General features: G+C 35.2%; 1 protein-coding gene across 4 annotated transcripts in view; it reads right to left on the reverse strand.

Annotated features, from left to right (window-relative positions):
* The window catches only part of SLK (STE20 like kinase), a 50,660-nt gene that overhangs the window by 17,481 nt on the left and 12,230 nt on the right, over positions 1-20,949 (reverse strand). For 3 of the 4 annotated variants that reach the window (XM_071748327.1, XM_071748325.1, XM_071748324.1), the window contains exons 2-9: positions 11,728-11,892; positions 9,395-9,443; positions 8,529-8,678; positions 5,859-5,931; positions 5,465-5,659; positions 4,738-4,819; positions 3,641-3,769; positions 354-1,772 (exon numbers count right to left, since the gene is read on the reverse strand). In XM_071748327.1, the coding sequence (XP_071604428.1) occupies positions 354-1,772; positions 3,641-3,769; positions 4,738-4,819; positions 5,465-5,659; positions 5,859-5,931; positions 8,529-8,678; positions 9,395-9,443; positions 11,728-11,892 (2,262 nt within the window). The remainder of the gene's footprint in view (positions 1-353; positions 1,773-3,640; positions 3,770-4,737; positions 4,820-5,464; positions 5,660-5,858; positions 5,932-8,528; positions 8,679-9,394; positions 9,444-11,727; positions 11,893-20,949) is intronic. The other variant, XM_071748326.1, reaches the window with a different exon arrangement.

Consider the following 20,949-nt stretch of genomic DNA (forward strand, 5'->3'; position numbering starts at 1 on the left):
TCCATGCAGAGTAAGGCACTGAACCAGAATGCTTGTATATTAGCTCTGAATTACACCCATTCACAAATCTTCACGTAGATTATTGCTGGACTTCCTGTTCTATGCTAGTCTACATTTTTAAAATACAATTATACAACAAAATAAGAAAGTAATTAGCAGTTCTACAGCTTCTAGCTTTGCTTGCATAACCACAAAATCTAGATGTTATACAGTGCAATTGAGAATATTTTGGTTTCTACAAAGTTTTGTATTCCAGTGTCATACTAGTTTCTCAGTTTTACCTGTTTTACAGTTCAAACTCAGAGACAGCTTTAGGATTTTATACATGAAAAAAAATGATTGCTTATACTTACCTGTAAAGATATTGATCCAGTCTCTTTGTTTTTACTAAGGAAACTTGAAATTGACAAATTCAAATCAATGCTGCTGTTATCTGCTGTAGACCCAGTGCCTGAATCTGCATCATTTTCCTTCAAATTCTCTGACTCCAGCTGCTGTAAAGTTTCAGTATTTTCTTGGTTCTCTGTTTTGACTTTCCCTTCATTTTCCTCGGTGCTAACACTAATACTGGGCACTGGAGTGACTTCAGCATCATCAGCTTGAACACTGGCAATCTCTTGAAGCTTATTCTTCATCATTTCATTGGAAGTAACTTCTGAGTGTTCTTTGCTTATTTGAATATTGTTTTCCTGGATATTCTCAGGTCTGCGCTCTTCTGAATTCTGGTTTGCATCAGTCAGTTTATCCACAATTTTATTAGAAACATCCTCGGGCTTGCTTTGTATTGCCTTATGGTCGATTTCGTCTTTTCCAGAGTCTTTGATCTCTGTTTCCTCCGTGCTGCTCATATTATTTGTACCCTTTTCACTTTCTGCCTGTTTCTTGTCTACTTTGATCGCTTTATCTTGGCTTTCCAATAGAGTTTCTTCAGAGCAGATTATCTCATGGACCTGCTTAGCCTGACTTTCCACTGGCTTATCCTCTGTCTCAGGTATTTTATCCCCATCATGGATCTGTGTTTCAGCAATACCACCTATCTCCTTAATGTTGTCAACTCCATGCTTTATTAGTTCCTTTTCTTCATTAGCCACTTTATCTGCAGCATTAGGTAGAGTTTCTGTAGTGGTGCCTATTATCACCTCGTTCTGACCTTCACCTTTATCTTTCTTTATCTCTGTAGTATTTTCTGCAGGAACTTTCTCTTCCTTACTTTCTGAGAGATGTGTTCTGTTCTCCTCTTCCTTTTCACCAGTTTCCTTAGAAATGGCTGCTTCAGTTTCTACACTTGTTTCAGTTGCAAGTACTGTTTTTAGTTTATTACCTTCTGGCTGTTCACTACCCTTGTCATTTTCTTTCTCTGTTTTTTGCTTGGGCTCATCCTTTATTTCTGATTTTGTTACAGCATCAAGTTCTTTCCCTTCATTCTGGGGTTCCATATCTTCATGTGCTTTTTCCAGGCTTTCTCTTGTCTTTTCAGCTGGCAATATTTTGCCTTGTAAGTCTTCACCAGTTGCCACAGAACCATTCTGCACTTTTGGATCACTAACAGTAGTTTCGCATACGCTATCAGTTGTTTTCCTAATTTTGATGTCCTCAGATTCATCTCCGGGTGTTTTATTATCTGGAAATACAGTGCTGGTTTTGTCCTCAATTGCATTACTTTCTGTTTTCTCAGAAAGGGACTCCAGAACAGAGGCATTCTGTGACAGTTTATCCTCTTCAGAGCTGGCAATACTAAGGTCGGAGGATGCACGCTTGTCTGCAGGTAACTGCTAAAAAATTGAAGGAAGAATAATATTTAATAATTTTATCACCTAATTAAAGCACAGTTCTATTGAAGAATATCTGAATTGAGATGAATATTGTATTTATAGGTAGAAAAATGAATTTGATAATCTCAAGAGTACTTCACTTGGCATTAGCACAGAACAAGTGCACAAACTGCAGACAAGGTCTGAACAGAACAGTTTCACAAGAACCCTCTTCCATCTCTCATAATTTAATTAAATATACTGTGATTAAAGGAAAGATCATGGTCAGCCCTCTGCCTCACTCTAAACAGAATCTTCAGGAGTCTTTTTCCAATAACATTGCTTTTAAATTTTTTATTATAAAGCTAGTTCCCTGATAGTCCCATCTACATTTGAATTTGAAAGACACTTGTTTTTATGCCAGTTTGGAAGAACCTGTGCAGCTTGAGCTAGTGCAGAACTAATAAGGGGCAATATTAAGACCTTCCTCTGCTTCATCAGAAAGTAATATATTTCCTGGTGTTCTTTGTTAACACTTCCTTAAAAAAAACTTCGTCTGATTGTTAATCAATGTGAAGCTCCATTAAAAAGGTGAAAACCTCCAGCAGATCTCAGTAAGTGGCACTATGGAACTAGGATAGAAACAGTTACATCACTGTAGAAATTGCTGCTGCTGGAAGATGAATGACTGTTATCAGATTACATACAGACACACAAAAGAATATACAAATAAAGTATCATTTTTACCATAATTGCCCTCTCACTCTTCAAAGTGACTGCAATATCTCTCTGTCTATATTTACTGTTAGAACCCTGTAATTTGCAGATCAGGCTTCTGATTTGCTATTGGGAAGATGCTAGGTTAGCTGTGGTAACAAGTATAGGTTTGGTCCTGCACTCCCTATCTTGAGGCTTTCCTAAGTATACAGCAAGCAATCCCTTTTAAATCAAAAAGTACACTTCAGAGATTCCTCCACGAAGTTGTTCAAGAGGCTTGGTGTTGATTTCCAATGAGTTTTAAAAACTACCCCATGTAAATAATGTAAATGCATCTACCCCACAGCTTCCCAACATGCTGTTTGTGTCAAGACTGAGTCACAGGGTGGCCTTCATCCCAGTCCTCCTGGGGCCTGATGACCTAACAGCTAATCAGCTGGTGGGGGATGCCTTAAGGAGACAGACAAGAAGTCCTGGAGGAAGGTGGTGGGTTGGAGATCTGCTGGGGTGCAGAGGGGAAGTGGTGTGAAGGGCAGAGGATGAGAGGAGTGAGAAGGGAATGGAGACACGTTGCCTTTTTTACCACTGCTGGTAATGGCAGCTACTGGTGGCACTGGTCACAGAGAGTACAGAGCATACACCACATGTATACTCTGCAACCTACTGCAGTATCACAGAACTTCATGGATTTGCCCTTTAAGGAACTGACTATGCATGGGTTGCAAGATTCTAAAACATCTTTAGAAATGCACTTATAAATGCAGCCTTGCCTTGGTAAAATACAGATATTTTTCTTTAGCAGCCACAACCATAAAATCACAAGCAGTTTATAGTATAATGGTCATATATCTTCCTTAACATTTTAAGCATCTTGTGCTATACAAACATAAATTTACTCATTCATCTCGTAGTATAGACTTAAAACCATTTATATAAAAATCAGTATCAGTATCTATTTTTTAAATTCTACACTACATACAGATGTAAAAATAAATGACAACAATAACCTTTACTATTAATTCTTAAGGTGTTTAAAAACATGCTAATTTTGAAAATGCTAACTACTTATTTTGTAGATGTAAATGCTGAGCAGCACATCAGAAAAACAGTTCTTCATAGGAAACAGGTGACTGAAACTAGCTGCATATTTTAAAAGTAAGTTTTAAACTGACCAGAGAATTGTCTGTTTCTTCTTCTTCATCCTCATCTTTACCATCTTCAACTTCTTCTGTAACTTCAGCCTTAGCTTCTGCAATCAGTTCTCTTATTGGTTTATTGGAAGTAACCGTAACAAATGGATGCTTGTGAAAATAAAAAATAAGCACAATATTAAGTGCTTCATTGTACACAGTGGAAAAATTATAAATTAAAAGAAACATAACTTCAGAGAAACGTTACTTTAGCTCTCTAAGTTTAGTTAACATTAATCATACTTGTCTTAATATATTTTTTTCTGCAGAAGTTCTAACAGCAAAATATTTGTATTCAAATATATTATAACAAACTTGCTAAAAATACAGATAATTCATTTATACTGACCTGCTTCATAATCCAAAGAATAAAAGTAGAAAGATTTTTTTAAATGTTATTTTTCCTGGAAATGGGTTTAATTTCCTTTCAGTTCCACAGTTAACTCATTTTTCTGATAAGCTTTACCTAAAAATATTTTTCTAGAAAGAAGATTGCTTTGTCTTCAGAACGATTTTTCCTAAGAGGAACACAGAATTCTACATTTTTGTTTCCCTAAGAAGAAACAGCTACTGCTTCTTCTCCTGCTGTCTGGAATCTTCCTTCTCTGCTTGGCCCTGCTGCTTTAATCTATTCAATGTATGCCAGATGTATTCTGGATGAAGTAAATGTGTGCTGACGTTAAACAGAATGAAGTGTACCCACATCTACTCTTGCTAAGCTATTCTGCAGTGACAGCATTACAGAGGAAGGCTGAGCACCAAAGCTTTTAAAGCACCTGTCAGCAATTGGCTACTTATGTAAATATCTACTTCATCCACTATAAGCATCCAAGTATCATTTAAACACTGATGAAAAGTAAACAATTTTATTACATCAAAATATATATACAAAGAATTTGATCTGCACTGAATATCATTTATTTACATTTTACCAAAGGAGGATCAATGCAACAATATTGAAAACAGATTATGAGCAACCACTTTGACATTATTTAAATAGTAGCAATAATACAGATCTGCTTTTAACAAATACACAATCTGTCTTTAAACAATAGTTCTCAACAATTAACTCTTCCTACCTGTAGAAGCTGAGTTGCACTCCACCTTGCATCTACATTCTTTTCCAAACATTTCTTCAGAAAATCTTTAAAATCTGATGACCTACACAAAAAGCACATAGATTATACTTTTGTCTTGACATGAGACTAGTGTATAGTGAAATATTCTTTCATGTTCATATGCAGCTACATCGCAACTCCAGGTTATACTATTGATTTAGGAAAACAAAGATAGTACAGGAATGTCAAGACAAATTGTGGCACAAATACAATATTAAATACAATAAATACAATATTAAATACAATATTAAAGATGCATCTACAGAAGAGTCTACTTTTGGCTCTGAATTTGCAATACACCACAGCTGCCATATCACTAATTGAATCCCATGGAGATATTAAAATGAACAAATAGATGACCAATTCTTAAAATGTACTCTTAATGTAAAAATACTTTATTCTTCTTTGACCTGATTTTCTTTCTTGGGAGATCTTCAGATGTTTTACTCCATGTGTAAAAGGCTATTTTCCATACATTTTAATGCAAAATCCACAAAACATTTCATTATGAGAGCTTCTACGCATAATTATGACAAAAGCGCCCTAGTCTTGATTACAGAGAGAGAGATACATATATGTATCTATACATATATGCATGTATGCACCTGACTTCATGCATAAAGCTATGGCATGCCTCACACTCAAAATCTACAGATTGGGTTGGGAGAGTTGTAAATACAATACAAACCATTTTGAAGGCTGTGCTAATGTAGGTGGATCAGATTTTGCTATTTTCAGAAGCACTCGCATCGGGTTTAGTTCATGGTGAGGTGGTTCTATTTGAGCCATTTCTATTAAAGTAATGCCAAGAGACCAAATATCTGCCTTGTAATCATAAGGCCTGTCTTTAGAGGTCTCGCACATGACTACTTCTGGAGCCATCCTGCAAAGAGAACAGTGAATTACCAGATCAGAAAACGCACCCTTATCTGTTGCAAAAAAGGTTCTAAGCGCATTCTGCTCTCAGCATATTTACAAGACATTGTACAAAGCTTGTAATATTAACAATTTAGTTCATATTAAAATTAGTTCACATTAAAATATTAGTTCATATTAAAAGGTTAGCAAAACAGTGCACTTACCAATATGGTGTGCCAATAAAAGAGTCTCTTCTTTGTATTGTTCTTGTGTTTTTAGCTGATACTCCAAAATCCGCTTAAAGCAAACAGTAAAATGCTATTAACTGGTTGGTGGAAAACATACACCATATTTTACAGCTGTCTTCTACAATGTTGTATGTTTCAGAGAAAACAATCAGCAATTTAAAAACTTCAAAGTGAGATAAAAATATTTTTGTATTTTGATAACTGAGTGCCAAGGTTCTATAGCATTTCTACTGAAAGATATTGAATAAACATTATTCTCCCTAGTTAAAAAAAGTAATGCTACTGTTGGGTTGTGTGGGACAAATCCAATGCATGTATTTACTGCAGGAGAAACTGGGTTAAATTACTTTAATTAGATGACAATTTAGCTTATGAAGGCTTTATTGGCATAGTCTCTTTCATTAATTCAATGACTCATTTAATTTTTAATTTCAGAATTCAAATTCTCATAAAGCAAGACTTCCCCTTTATCTTACAGTTTTCTGTCCATATGGCTTTTAATTTTTTATTAAATATTTGAGAGGTCACATATGCTACTTTGACAGAGCATCCAACCAAAAATCACTTTTATCTTTGCAATTAATATTGCTTGTCCATAAAACACTACTTAGAAACAACAACACTTAGAAACACCACTTTCACTTAGAAACAACAACAAAAAAAAATATTTAAATAAGTGCTATGTGTTTCTTTGAGATGGAATTTTCAGCATGAGTATCTAGATATTAAAGAAAAGAGACAAAATAGCCATATGTTATCTCTAATCTGTACAAATTTACTTCACTGGCTTAACACTTCAGAAGCCTAATTTTGCACTGTGAGGAAAATAAAAAGGATCAAGAGCTATATACTGAAATGCAAAATCTGAAACCTTAAGGGACTACATATACTGAAATAATAAAACTCAATCTTATTAAAATAAAATGAAGGAGATTTATTTGCCATTCATGCATTTGTAAAACAAGGAATTACTCGTTTCTTTGTGTACCAGAGCAAAACACAAATACTTTAATAAGGGTCAAAATGCTCTTTTAGAGGGCCACTGTAATGCTTTTCAAAATGAAGTAAAATTTTTTTTTTTAAGAAATCTTTATTAGCAAACTTCCATACAGCACTAAACCTATGTGTGGAAAAGAACTCCCTGTGGTCTGAACTGTAAAGTAGTGTCTTGACAGCCTACGCAGTTCTGTGTGTCAGCTAAGCTTGGCAAAAGCTTAAAATAGCTCCAGTCTCTGTGAGGAGGAGCCAGGTCATATGAAGCAAATAAAGTGAGCAGAAACAAATGATTCCCTCTCTGGTCATGAGACTCTCGTTATGGTCTGCAGTTTCTTTCACAGTAGTACTAAGAAACTAAGAGGTTCTATTACATTTGTAAGAAAGGCCTTTGAGACTGAGTTCATCACTAAACCATCTGGCTTCCAAAAAAAGCCAAACCAATGAAATTACTCATGCTTTGCAGATGAAGGGAAAGGCACATGCGTGTGTAATAGGTACATGTAACAATCTTGTGCAAGGGAATCCATGCAAAAAAGTACAGATCTGCTTAACTGAATGGTGTAGTAATACAGGTTCTTAAATTTTGTCAGCTTCTTAACAGAGATAGTGCACTATACCTTGCAGAGACATCACGATCTATACGAATTAGGTAGTAGATATATTTCAGAATTTGGACACATCTTGCTTACATTCATAAAAGGAATATTTGTAGACAGGCTGGGAATTTAGAGCTCCAGTTTACTGTGGTGATCTGCTTCTCCCTACCTTTACTCTCTTGCAAACAAAGAACTACAACAAATCATACGTGCCATGCAGAGAGAAGTTTTTGAAATCTGAACTCAAGCTGCTATACCATGGAACTGTGACACTGGCAGAGCCACTGTAAAGCTGACACCTTATACACATTGGCCTCTGATGAAGACCTGAAAAAAGTGGATCCAGACAATTCCTGTCTTTTCCTGGCTAAATGAGGGGGATGCTAGTCACCATCAGCAAGCCCTTTGTCATTTATTCATAGAGGAATCCTCATGGATTCCCTACCACATCAGAAATAAAATGTGGATGATTGTTTAAATTCAGATTTAAAAGTAGCAATCAATAATCTTAAGCTTCTATTCATTTGCTTTCAGACTTCTGTCTTAATTTAAGTACACCAAACAATTAAAAAAGGCAAAGAAAAACTAAGTTGAGTAATTAAAATTATTACTTCTCTTTCAATAATGGATGAGACGATAGTACTAGGTACTGTGTTTTGGTGATTGTGAAGGATGCTTTTTCTAAACAAACAACCTCAAAGGCAAATTCTTATGTTATCATAGTAACAGTAAGTATAATTAAGAAAATTCTAAGAAACAATAGGGCCTGTGTCTGGCTTCGGGCAACTTGGTACAGATATTGATATGAATTCTACCCCTACTGATTTTGAAGTTTGAAAGATGTGCCAAGTGCAGTTAGGACACTGACTCAAGTATGCTTTTTAAAAATTTCTTTCTTCACAGTAGCAAACCATTAGCATCTGAAAAACCTCTCGCTGTTAGACTGATATTCAATAGATAAATACTGAACCCTGCCAAGCTACAGCCTAAGGAAAATACAATTATAAGACCACGCAAAAGTTCTGGGAAAGACTTCTACACACTACGTGCTTACCCAGTTTAATGTCTCCATCTAATGTGAACAGAATATTGCCAGCTTTTAGATCTCTGTGGATGATCTTATTTTCGTGCAAGTAGTTCAATGCTTCCAGTGTCTGCCTGCACACCACTTTGATCTGTGGCTCTGTTAATGGCCTTTCAAGCTCTAAAAGAGAAAGAGAAATAAACACGTTTTTGTATTTTACATTATATGTTCATAGGAATCAGTATAGAAGTATATGTGAAAAAAAAAAAATTAATCTGAGAGATTCTGAATCTCTCCTGTCAGAAAAACTTAACTATCTTAAAATATTTACTCATTACAGTAAACATTTCATCCCCTGTGCCCCAAACTCTCCTCATTATGAACTACATATGCCTATCTATCAGAAAAAGCAATATAGTTCACAGATTGGTTCTTTTGTATGGTACATAGAGATGTTAAAGACCATCTCCTTAATTTACTGGTATTAGCATTCCCCTGATTTAAAGAATAAGCACAGAAAAATCTAATCACAACATTATTTGGAAGATAGCAAGACTGAGATCCTCAAAAGGCCTCATCTAGATTATGATGTAATAACAGAGAGCTCCATAAGCATGTGAAAATAATTCATCACATTCACTTAAAGGATCAAGACTAGAATATGCTTTGAAAAGGAAATAAACACCTTTAACTGAAATAAAATTAATGCAGCTTAGGAAGCTATATAGGTGTCCACAGATATAGGTGTAAATGCTAATTTCAAACCCCTGGCATTCAACACATAGCACAAACATAAATACATGCATTTCAAAACAATATAAGTGTGAAACAAGACTTTAATACATATTGTATTTTTAAGGTGTTATTAAGCTTATTATTTGAAACAATTTACTTACCCAACATTACTGCATCTACTGCTCCACCTGCACAAAACTCGATCAGGATCTGTATATAAACAAAAGAATATACAAATTACAAATTAAATAGTTCCACTGAACTGATTGATTAAGGAAGCATTATTGGGATACTTGAGTTTCAGGCTATTTGGTCTTGACAAATAACTTCACTAAACTCAGTTACCCTGCTAAAAACAAGGCTCTTACGCAAGCAAAGTATTTTAAAAATGCTTTGAGATCCTCAGATAAAAGTTTTAATTCAAGTATAAAATTGCATAATAAAACTTATAAAACATAATAAACAGCTTGATTCTGACTCACTGTAATGTGATTTACATAATCACTGCAAACTCATTTCTCAGTTATTAAACTCTATGTCTATAATGTCTCTGACTGAAAAGTCCAAGTACAAAAGCTAGACAATCTTCCAGTAGCAGATGTTATCTCCTATATTGGTTCAGATGTGAGAAAAATATGGAAAAATACCCTCAACAATTACAGAAAATCAGTAAATCCAGATGTTTATATTAATTTTCCTGTTTTCATTGGTGTCTACAATACAACAAGGTTTGATCACAGAATCTAATAATAGCAGAACAACTGCATCTCCAGCTCTTGGTTTCCATTTGAAACAAAAACAAGCTACAACTATTTTGGCAAATAAACTATACTGACATATAGGACAAAAAGATCATATACAGAGGAGAAAGAGGGTAGAGAAAGGCAACAAGGAGGGCAAGAGATGAAAGGTCACCCAAGACTGACACCCCACTCTCTCTATATGTTTTCCTTCTTTAATTTGAACTTTATACATGAGATTATAATTTTCAGTATGACAGCTGAAGACTATTTATTGTCAGAATTGTAACCACCAATATTCTGGAAAATAATACTTTAATTTTTCCCTTTAGAGTACTTTTAAAATCAGAGTATAATTGCCCCTAAAAGAGAAAACCTCAAATTATACTTTAAAGCATAATACTTAGATATACACCTCTTATGTTGTATATTAATTGAACTTACTGTTATAATTAATCCTCACAACAGTAGTACTAATAAAAGTAGTATATAATGCAACTCTTTGTAAATCCCTTAAAACATTTACATGCTTCTGCATAGCTACAGCCAAATCAGTTAAGTGTAGAAAATTGTAAGCAAGTAATTTTTTTCTCTAAAATTTGCTGTTTTGTCTGATAACCTGACAAAGACCTCTTTGGTACAGAATTTGTGTTTCTAAAACTGGAAAACAAAAACATATGTCAAATTATCATTTGTTTCTTTTTTTCCTTCACTAAATTCTATTTACTTACCACATGATTACAGCCTTCCCTTTGCTGCTTTCATGCCTACGTATCTACAGCTTTATTTTCCAACTCTTTACTCCTATCTACATTCTGTCAGTGAAGACTATCCACTCAGTTTCATATTCTCCCTTTAAGAAGATTTGTTTTCATACTGGCCTTTATGCATGGAAATTTTTCACTACTCCACTGTTTTACACAATATTATTTTACTCTGCATTCAGACCACACAAAGTGTTCACAAAGCTTGTCAGAATAAATCTACATCAGGAAACATAGTAGTACATTTACATTGTTTTTATCCTTAAAGGATAAAGCACATTTGTAAGGAAATCTTCTTTTATTTAAGTATCTTTTAAAATTATAAACCCTTTTTCTAAAAAAACCCTGTTTTATAAAAAACAATTCCAAAAGCACTTACAAATATTGCATGCATTTGGTGACCCAAAAGAAAAAAAAATGCATTTTCATAGCTAAAGTTATTCAGTGCAAGGGATATAACAGAAAAGTAACATAGTCATAAGCTTGCCTGCTACACTTCTATGCAAAAGTACCTAGATGTTAAGTTCCCTAATTGTGGTTCAAGTTCTGGCCAACTGTCCTTCCTGGACACACCAATAAATCCACTTGTATCTCAAAAGCATTCTTCACAAACTGATCTTTCCAGCACATTATTTTTCAGTAGCAGATTCTGAATATCCATCTAAATTGAGCTAATATAATTAAGATCTGAAGCCTAATATTATAAATAAACTCTAAGAACTCTCCCCATGCACCAAAATGAACTTCTGATTTCAAAATTTTAGATCTGAACTCCCGACCAAATGACTCCATGCAGCTCAATTCTACAGTGACAGTTTCCTAGAAGTCATGTTCACAATTTACAAATTAATTTTGCAACTAGTTATTACAACCCAGAAGAAATGTGATTGACAAATTACCTTTAATAAATCCAAGAAGAAAAAAAAAAAAGCTTAATTCCAATAGCTTTTTGAAATAAGGAAAAGCATTTAGGGAAGGAAATATACCTACCCACAGATTGTTTTCATAGTAGAAAGCATCTAGGAGCTTTACAATATTAGGATGATCACAGGATGCTAAAATATCGATCTCAACCATGTAATCTTCAAGTTCTTCTTCTGATTTTGTATCAATCACCTTTGCAGCAGCCAGTACTTTCGTTTCTTTGTTCTGAGCCTATAAAAGTCACAGCAAGAATTTACATGTGAATTTCATCACACAACTGCCACCAGCAAAAAAAAAAAACCCAAAACAAAATGCACTCTCTTGACTTGTGTTCTACCTTTAGTTTGCTTCCCTACAAAAAGAGAACAGCTGCATATTAAAGACTAGATAAATTCTAGCAGAAGAAGGGTTTAATAACTTTTCTCAAGATCAAGAAACAATGAAAGAAAGGAATACAAAAATACTTCTCGTCACATTCTTTAAACCACCATGCTGTCAATGGTCGTTACTATTTTCTGTTTCTAAGATGAAGTTCTGTGCTTCTCCTCTGTCAACACTCAGTAAGAAGTATGAATTATGAATTATGAAGCACCCTCCAGCCTCCCATTTCTGACTGCACAATTCTTGCCTTTCTGACGCTCCCCATGTTGCGGCAGCACGGCTGTTTGCAAAGCCACACAGAAAAACACCAGTCACCCTTCTTCAGCCAGGAGATGGACTGAAATTCCCATCTTAAAAAGCTGCCAAGCCATCATTCACTTGGCTGGGGATTTTACTCTCCTTGCTTCAAGAGTCTAGAAGCAGCTCCTCACATGGCTGCTTACTGGAGTTCACCACCGTCCTCTACTTCATTACTCCCCATCTTCAGATGAGGCAGCTAAAACTGCTGTGGTGGTAAAGTCAGCTGGAGAACAAGTAAGATTTTGACTTGAAATGCAAAATAAAACCAAGCCCTTAGGTAGGCAAGGAAAAAGAAAAGGTATTTTTGATATGCATTAAAATTTCTTGAATTTTTTTTTAAACATATGAAATTACAAAGAATTAGGGTGACTTATTTAAATAGCAACAAATTTCAAAAAGCAGTTGCTGTAAAAACTTATTCACAGAATATTGCTGAGAAACTAATTCAGCAAAACAGGCAAGGTAAGATTTGTTTCTTTCTTTAGTATGTGGGGAAGCCTATACATATGTGCACATGGAAATCCTCAAGTTATATTTGAAGGAATACTATAACTTGAAATTTAGTGAACGTCAAACAAAAAGATTTATTTTCTCAAGTCATTGTAAAAACATGAGTTTGTCAGGGCATTTCCAGTTTACCCATATCCAGATTACCCTTTACCTCTGAATAAATGAAGTTGTAGGACTGAACTCTACTTCACCAATTATATATAATACCCATGGAGAAAAACCCTAGATTTACTCCACCTAAGTTTAGCATTCAAATTAAATTAAATGAGAAGTAGGGACACAAGCTCCCCCCAAAGCAGCAAAAGACAAGAACCTGCAGAGGCAATTTTGACTCCTGATGTGAAGCATCACAAGGTGGTTTGTCCTGTTTCTCTGCTGTTGTGGCTGCTGCATGCCCCAAATCCAGCTATGATGAAGAAATCATGACAGGACACAGCAATAACCTCAAAACCTGAGTTTTGTCACCTACCCTCATCATATTAGTATCAGACAAAAGCCAACATGAGACAGCAAGTACAAATTCTTAAGAATTATTTCCAAGATCTGAATATTACAGCTTCCACAGCCATAAAATTATCTCAGTGTGGCAAAAGATAATAAAGGATTTCAAGTTAAATGTTTGCCACAACATTCAGCAAAACAACAGTAACAGCAATATACACTCATGGGCATAAGTCATAATCTTATGTGGAGGATAGTTTTTCTGTAACAATTTTTTTAATCTCAATATTATTTCCAAAACAAAAAACAACCAACCTTCCCAACCTCAGTATTTACCCTCCCATTTTTAACAGCAAAGAGATCCGCGTAACATTATTTTAAAACAAACTACTGAAAATTTCTCCAACACACATTCTAATAATAAAAATGTCTGTTTCATAACATAAAACGTCATTCAGTTTTGTTTCATGTTCTATAGCAAGAATGAAAGACCAACCTTCCTACTCCAGAGCTGCACTATAAATTAAACATGAAAGGTGAAACAGATGTCTAACTCCATAACAGAATTAGATGTGGTAGCTTTACATGTGCAGAAGAATGGCTGCTAAAGCAACCTTCTAAAGAACTAAAATATTAACTGTAAATTTGCTATTTTGAAACACACACGGCCACACACTCTCCCCTGAACCTTAGAAGAAGGATTCTTAAAAAAAAAAATAAAATCCTAAATTCATTTTTAAACAAATATTCACGCAAACTACATAATGATAATATTTTGTTTAAATAAAACTACTTTGAACTTCTACATTAGGTAAGAATAACTGATGTTACTGTTTTCAGATTCAGTTTCACTGTTCAGAGAGGGAGGGAGGGACACTGGTATATCAGTGTGCATGACTACATGCTAGGGGGTTTGCTGCATTTATAGCATATGTTTCTTTTTTTCTGTTTACAGGGTATTCTGTACTTTGTTTTTTCCCAGATCCTTTTGCTTGAAGTAACTAGAAACCTGCTTTGAATAAGTTTCTTTTAATTCCTCCTTGTGGTAGCCATATTAAAACACTTCATTGAAAATCAGAAGTCATTATAAAGACAGTATGACTATCTTTATGAGCATCTTAACAATTATAAACAAAACAAATGTTCACCTTTGTTCTGACTTGAGATAGTAAAATTTTGTTGGTCTAGAGCTACACTTTTTCCAGTGCTCAAAAGAAAAAAATATCTTACAAATTAGAATGTCTCTACTTGGTATTTTCAAGGACAGATGAAACATTTTAAGCATATATCAAGTTACACTTGAAAATAATATTTTAAAATTACATATTTTAAACATTATTTTAGAAGTTCTTTTTGAATAAGACTTTATTCATCTCCACCCCACAATGCTCTCTACAATAAATACCCATCTTGTGCTAAGCAGCACATAAGATATATGCACTTTTGAACTGTGTAGGAAATTATTTTACTCCTCATGCATAAGATATATGTCACATGGTACTGTAGGAGTAGAAAAAAACAACTCTGGATTAAGAACAAAAAGCATTTCTAGTTTTGTGTGGGCATGGTTGTTTTTTTCTAGACTTTGGCTGAAGTCCTTCTACTTCCACATAACATTCTGCAAGGGTCAGAGCAAAGAGCAAAAATGTTTGTGTGGATAGAATCTTGATTTACATATAACCGTTTTGCATTTGTGTACGCCAACATTTAAAGTCAAATAACTATTCATGTTACTCAGGGCCTCCACCCTTTCCAAACATGTCCTGTATCAGTATCCCAGCAGTTTCTTACTATATTTCAGCCCTCAACTACCAATTTAAGTTACTTTAAGGACTCTCTTTAAATTCATTTGATTTTGCTTCCATGACAGTTGATTTAAGCGTCAGTCATAAAATCATAGAATGCTCAGGGTTAGAAGGGACCTTAAAGATCACCCAGTTCCAGCCCCCCTGCATGGGCAGGGACACCTCCCATTAGATCAGGTTGTTCAAGGCCCCATCCAACCTGACCTTGAACATTTCCAGGGATGGGATAGCCACAGCTTCCCTGGGCCACCTGTTCCAGTGTCTCACCACCCTCACAGGAAATAATTTTTTTCCTAATGTCTAACCTAAATCTCTCCTCTTCAAGTTTTAAACCATTTCCCCTTGTCCTCTTGCTACACACCTGTGTAAAAAGCCCTACCCCAGCTCTCCTGTAGGCTCCCTTCAGATATTGAGAAGTTGCTCTAAGGTCACTTCAGAGCCTCCTCCAGGCTGAAAAAACCCCAAATTCCTCAGCCTGGCTTCATAGGGCAGGTGCTCCAGCCCTCTGGGCATTTCCGTGGCTCTCCTCTGGACAGAGTTCAAGGAGCTCTGTGTCCTTCTATGCTGGGGCCCCAGAACTGGACAGAGTGCTCCAGGTGGGGTCTCACAAGAGCAGAGAGGGAGAATCACCTCCCTTGACAAGCCCAGGACCCGGTTGGCTTTTCTGGGCTGCAAGCACACAAAGAGCTTCTGGTCCACCAACACCCCCCAAGTCCTTCTCCTCAGGGCTGTCTGAGATCCTTTCCCCTCCCAGTCTGTATTCATGCATGGGACTGCCTTGACTCGGGTGCAGAACCTTGCAGTCCTACACTAAAAAAAAATCCAAATTGGCATCTTCAATGGTTATAGTTCAATCCTGCCTTATGTGGAGACAAGGAAGAAAGATGGAAAAAAGAATTTCTTTCTTTGTATTAATGAAATTTTATCTTTTCAATATATTTATATACAATGGTTGAAAACTGGAGTAATGCATTCCTCCAAGATCTAATGCAATTATGACATAGGTATTATTAACTAATATATAGAACAATACATAAATATTGCAATCTTTCCAACAAAACCTCTAGTTAAGTTGTATCTTTCAGGTTACTGTAGCAAACATGATCTTAGAGATACTACACACACGGGAACAGCAAACGGGATGAATAGTGTTACAGCCTGGTGCTTGCAATGGATGGCACAGTCTCATTAGCAGAAAACACACAGAAAAATACTATTCTCCTAATTCCAATATGAAGTACTTTTAGATAGATGGGTGGCATGTTTGCATAGAATAAACATAATATTGTAAATCCGAACTTGCAAATTACTTTCTGAACCTAAATCCCTCAAAAATGACAATGACAGCTAATGAACAAAAATTATGTAAGCATTATAAAATGCTGTCCTACATGAAATAACACTAAACATTCCACACAAAACTAGAGTACGTGAAATTGGTGAATCCTCCCTATCCATCCTGCATTTTTGCACGGTATCATATATCCAAATATAAGGTCCAGAGCCAGAAGCTTTGTGAACAGACTGATAGCAGAATATTAAAAGGTAGGTTTACTGTCTGGGCACTCAGCCAAGTTGCATATTCTCAGCCATGGACAGCAGGGAGAGCAGAGCCACTGTTCCAGAGTAATAGGATTACAGCTCAGAGATAACTCATAGTCTTTCATCTTTATATGACCAATATGAAGTTTCAGCCTCGATTGTGAGGAGCTCTTTCAGCTTCCTATCACCAGCACACGTTTCCTTCCCCACTGTGCAGCTCCTGTGACATAGCATGTAGACATATAAAAAAATAAATACTATTTTTAATCCAAAAAAAGTTAACTACATCTTTTACCTATTGTTCAGCCAACTGGCAACAAAGCTGAGGTATGAGACAGAAAATTGTTCATCACCTTTCTTCCTGATGCCTGATCTCTTCTGAGACATTATATAAGCACACTGCATTCTTTGCAGGCAGCAAAACAAATCAATTAAGAAGCTTTTCCTTCCTGACTCATTCTTCTCAACAAAATCAGTCATAATCACAGATCACCAAGGTTGACAAAAAGTGAAAAATTACACGCATTGCCATTTGGGAAAAAATATTTTTGCACACCAAAAACTACACTTTTATGTAAACCTGGACCTGTGGAACAGTGGATCTCAGCCTTTCTTAAACATAGGAATCAAGCAAAGTAAAATTGCTATAATTTCAGATTTTGAAAGCCTCATCTGTACAAAGCACTATAACCCACTGGAAAAAACACATTGGACCTTATTTTGTATAATATAATTTTTGGTTGGTCCAAGGAATTAAAAACCAGCTAACTTCAGTTAGACCTGCTAAAACTTTAAAAAATTACTGTTACAGAAGAACTCTCTGAAGACAATGAAAGGATAGCAGCTCAAAGACAGCGATACACCCTTGAGCTACAGATGATCAGCCAAACTTCTTCCTGCCTGCACAACGTATCATAACTACAAACTATACAGTATCTTCTACTACTACTACTTCTAAATGTTTAATGCTAGGGGAAAAGCAATGAAATAAAGTGTAGGTAAAAGTGTCTCTATGTCCTACAAGCAAATAGTATTACTAATCAAGTAGAGCCCAGGGTTCAGCCCAAGACTACTGAAGTACATCTGGTGCTGCCTTTGTGGCTATACTAGTTTTGGAGAAGTTTCCATGACAACTGCACTCTTCTAACATCATCCTTGTACTTCCTACTTACTGTGGTTCTTCTGTTTCCTCAGTAGTTGGTTTCTGAGGATTCCACTAGTTATTTTTGGGAGTGGTATGGAATATAATTTTCATGTTTACCCTCACAATTCCTTTTATGTGTTTTCATTAATTCTGTGGTATTTTGCATACCAGCTATTCAGAGTTCCTGTCCTCATTCATTGCTGGGTCACTTAAATCAGAAGGAATATTTCTATGTGTATTTGAAAAGTACCAGGGCTGAACTAGCAAATATGTGCAATATAAACAAAACAGTCCTATACAGAACACTTATGAGGAAATTATATTAGATTTTAGCAGCATTCTTTAAGCACATCGATTTAAAAACAGAATAAAAATAAGAAAATGAAATTGCTAATCATTGGCAAGAAAATCTCCAAATTATGCTATGCTGTTTTAAAATAACACTATTGTTGTCTCTTCCTGTTGAATGATAGCTAACATAAAAGCAACAGGGAAAACCATCTGACAATATTGGAACAAAATTTGTAACTGAACCATTAAGTGGTGTCAGAGGCAAAAGTGGAAAGAAGTGGTGATTTTTTTTTCTAAATTCAGTTTGAGCAACTGTACATACTACTTGCAAATGCAGCATTAAAATGCACAATTCTGCATTACAATCAACTCAGAAGGGGAAGGTGTGACAAATTAAGATTTATCCCTGCAGTGCTAAGCTGCTTTGCCAGTATCTTTCATCTGCAGAAGACACAAACCATTGCCAGCAGAGGTTTTGTCCATTTTATTCAGCACCAGACAATTTCAGCCCCAAAGTGACTTGCAGCTCCCCAGGGAAGATCAGAGCCCACTGTATCTACACCTTGGATTGTGGATATCCCACAGTCATTTATTCAGTCTTGTGCCATTAGAAAAAAAAAACCACAGTAGTTACTGCTTATTAAATTACAAGTTTGTTTTAATCCCTGCACCTTAAAATTGAGTCTGGAATAAACACACCTTTATTCCAGATGACAGACATTAGTAAATGCTCTCACAAAACAATGCTATCAAGAAATAATTCTCATCAAACAAGAGCTAATTCTAGCTGTTCATTAGAATTACATTTAAGTCAACCAACAAGAAAGCTGACTCCTGATTGTTGTTTTTACAGAAGGCATCATGCTGCCGAGTTGTCAGTTGAGAATTTTAATTTGCTTCTGACAATTTTTGTTATTTGTTTGAACACAGGACTTAGGATACTTTTAACTGTAAGTATACTACATTATTTCTTTTCAACAAATTGGGTTTATTTTTTGGGTTGTTGGTTTTTTTTAATAAAGTGGCTAGGTGACCCACAAGTCCTCCTTACCCTGTTCCGTGGAGTGAGCTAGTATTGATTTATGATTTAAGTTAGGTTACAAAATAGAATTGGGATTTCCTCTGCCCAGAGCCTTTGGCCAGATCACATGTAAGATGGCTACAGCTGTCAGCTGACCCAGCATAGCTATTCATGTATAACAAAACAATTTCAAAAAGCACATCTGAAAGCACACAGAAAAGCCTGTCTTTCCAAACTGAAACCAAACAAGTCAACAAAAAAATAAAGAAAAATGACAACTTCTTTGGACTTTAAGAACCCATCAACAAAGGCCTTCTGACATATTACTAGGGAAACTACATAGTTGTAGAAATGAAATGTGGTAAGTAAAAAAAAAACTTGCTGTCAAAACAGCAAAGAATATTATTAAAAGTTCTAAATTTTATATAGCAGAACGTGGGCATTTAAGGACCTGTACAAAGACAATTTTTAAAACGTATTTATTGTAGAAAATGATGGGATATAACAGATGTAACTTAACTGTCATCTAAAGCTTCAAGATCATCTTACTAGCTTCAAGATACAGAAAGTTTGGGAAAAGATTCTGTATAATTTGATACTGCAATGTGAAGCATATCAAAGACTTGCAATGAACACAGTTAAATAGCAGAAGGGAAAGATTAAATAAAACAAGATGAAGCATTATCACCCCATTTAATTCTCTGTCTTGCTAAAATAAGCAATAAATAAAGTATATGGCATATATTTTAAGGGGAAAAAAATAAACTATATAGGCAGCTAAAGATCCCATATTTTACAGAGACAGTTGTAACAGTAGGAAATGAAACATGACTACATCAATACCACATTAAAACTGGAGACAGCTCTTGCAAAACTATCAAAGCATTATATTCTGTTGCTTCATGCATGCTCTACTCAGTTGAGATGAAACTTCCCTATTTCTGAAAAAAAAAAAGGAAGCAGAGTAGCTTCTGTCAGCCTTCATAACAAAGCTGTACATCATCATTCCTGTTTTAAGTAAAATTGCTATAAAAAACAATTCATGTGATCTTTATGGTATTGATGTATTTTAAAAAGAATGGGAAATTCAGAATTCTGGAGGGAAGTTACTTCTTCCTTATGTATATATGGTTAAAGCAATTTAACAGAAACCAAATGCAAAGGCAGCAACAAGAAACCACCACAGTGTCTTTCAGCTCTCTTTGATGCAAGTTATTTTCAAGTCAGTACTACAATGAACTTTATTAATTACAAAATTTACTGTGATGCTATATGCTATTTAATGTTTATACAGTCTGTGACTTGCCAGTAGTTTTCTTGTGAGTCTTAGGTAGTGAAATCTTCTGACATGCAAATCAGAAAGATTGTCTCACAGTTTGTAAGGACCTAACATGTTGGGGGATGCTAAAGAGCCATCCAAATAAACACTTGGTGTTCCTTGAAAATTGGCTATTCAAGGGATACAAAAAAAGGGTCTTGGGTTCTGTAAGTAAACTTCATTCATATTCAGCACAGCAGTGGAAACCCTTGCTTCTGATGTTGCCTTTCAGAGTAACTGTTGGGTTTGTTGGGTTTTTTTAACAGGGGAATTTAAACAAAGAAACAATTAAGAAAACTGATTACTCTGAGAAACTATATGAATGCAAATCCTATTATTTATCAGTTGATTTCAAAAATAAAATTTTAATTTAGAAGCATGCTGATGATGAGAATCTGTTTCAAATTCTGGTATGTTTTTTATATTTGCTGCTTGCCATTTTACCAATTAGTGTAATTTATTCAGAATTTACCTAAATTGCTAGTGATACATTCAAATGGCCATACGAACAGCAACAATAATTGACAAAATCATA

The sequence above is a fragment of the Heliangelus exortis genome, chromosome 7 (genome assembly GCF_036169615.1).
Source record: "Heliangelus exortis chromosome 7, bHelExo1.hap1, whole genome shotgun sequence".
Taxonomy (NCBI): domain Eukaryota; kingdom Metazoa; phylum Chordata; class Aves; order Apodiformes; family Trochilidae; genus Heliangelus; species Heliangelus exortis.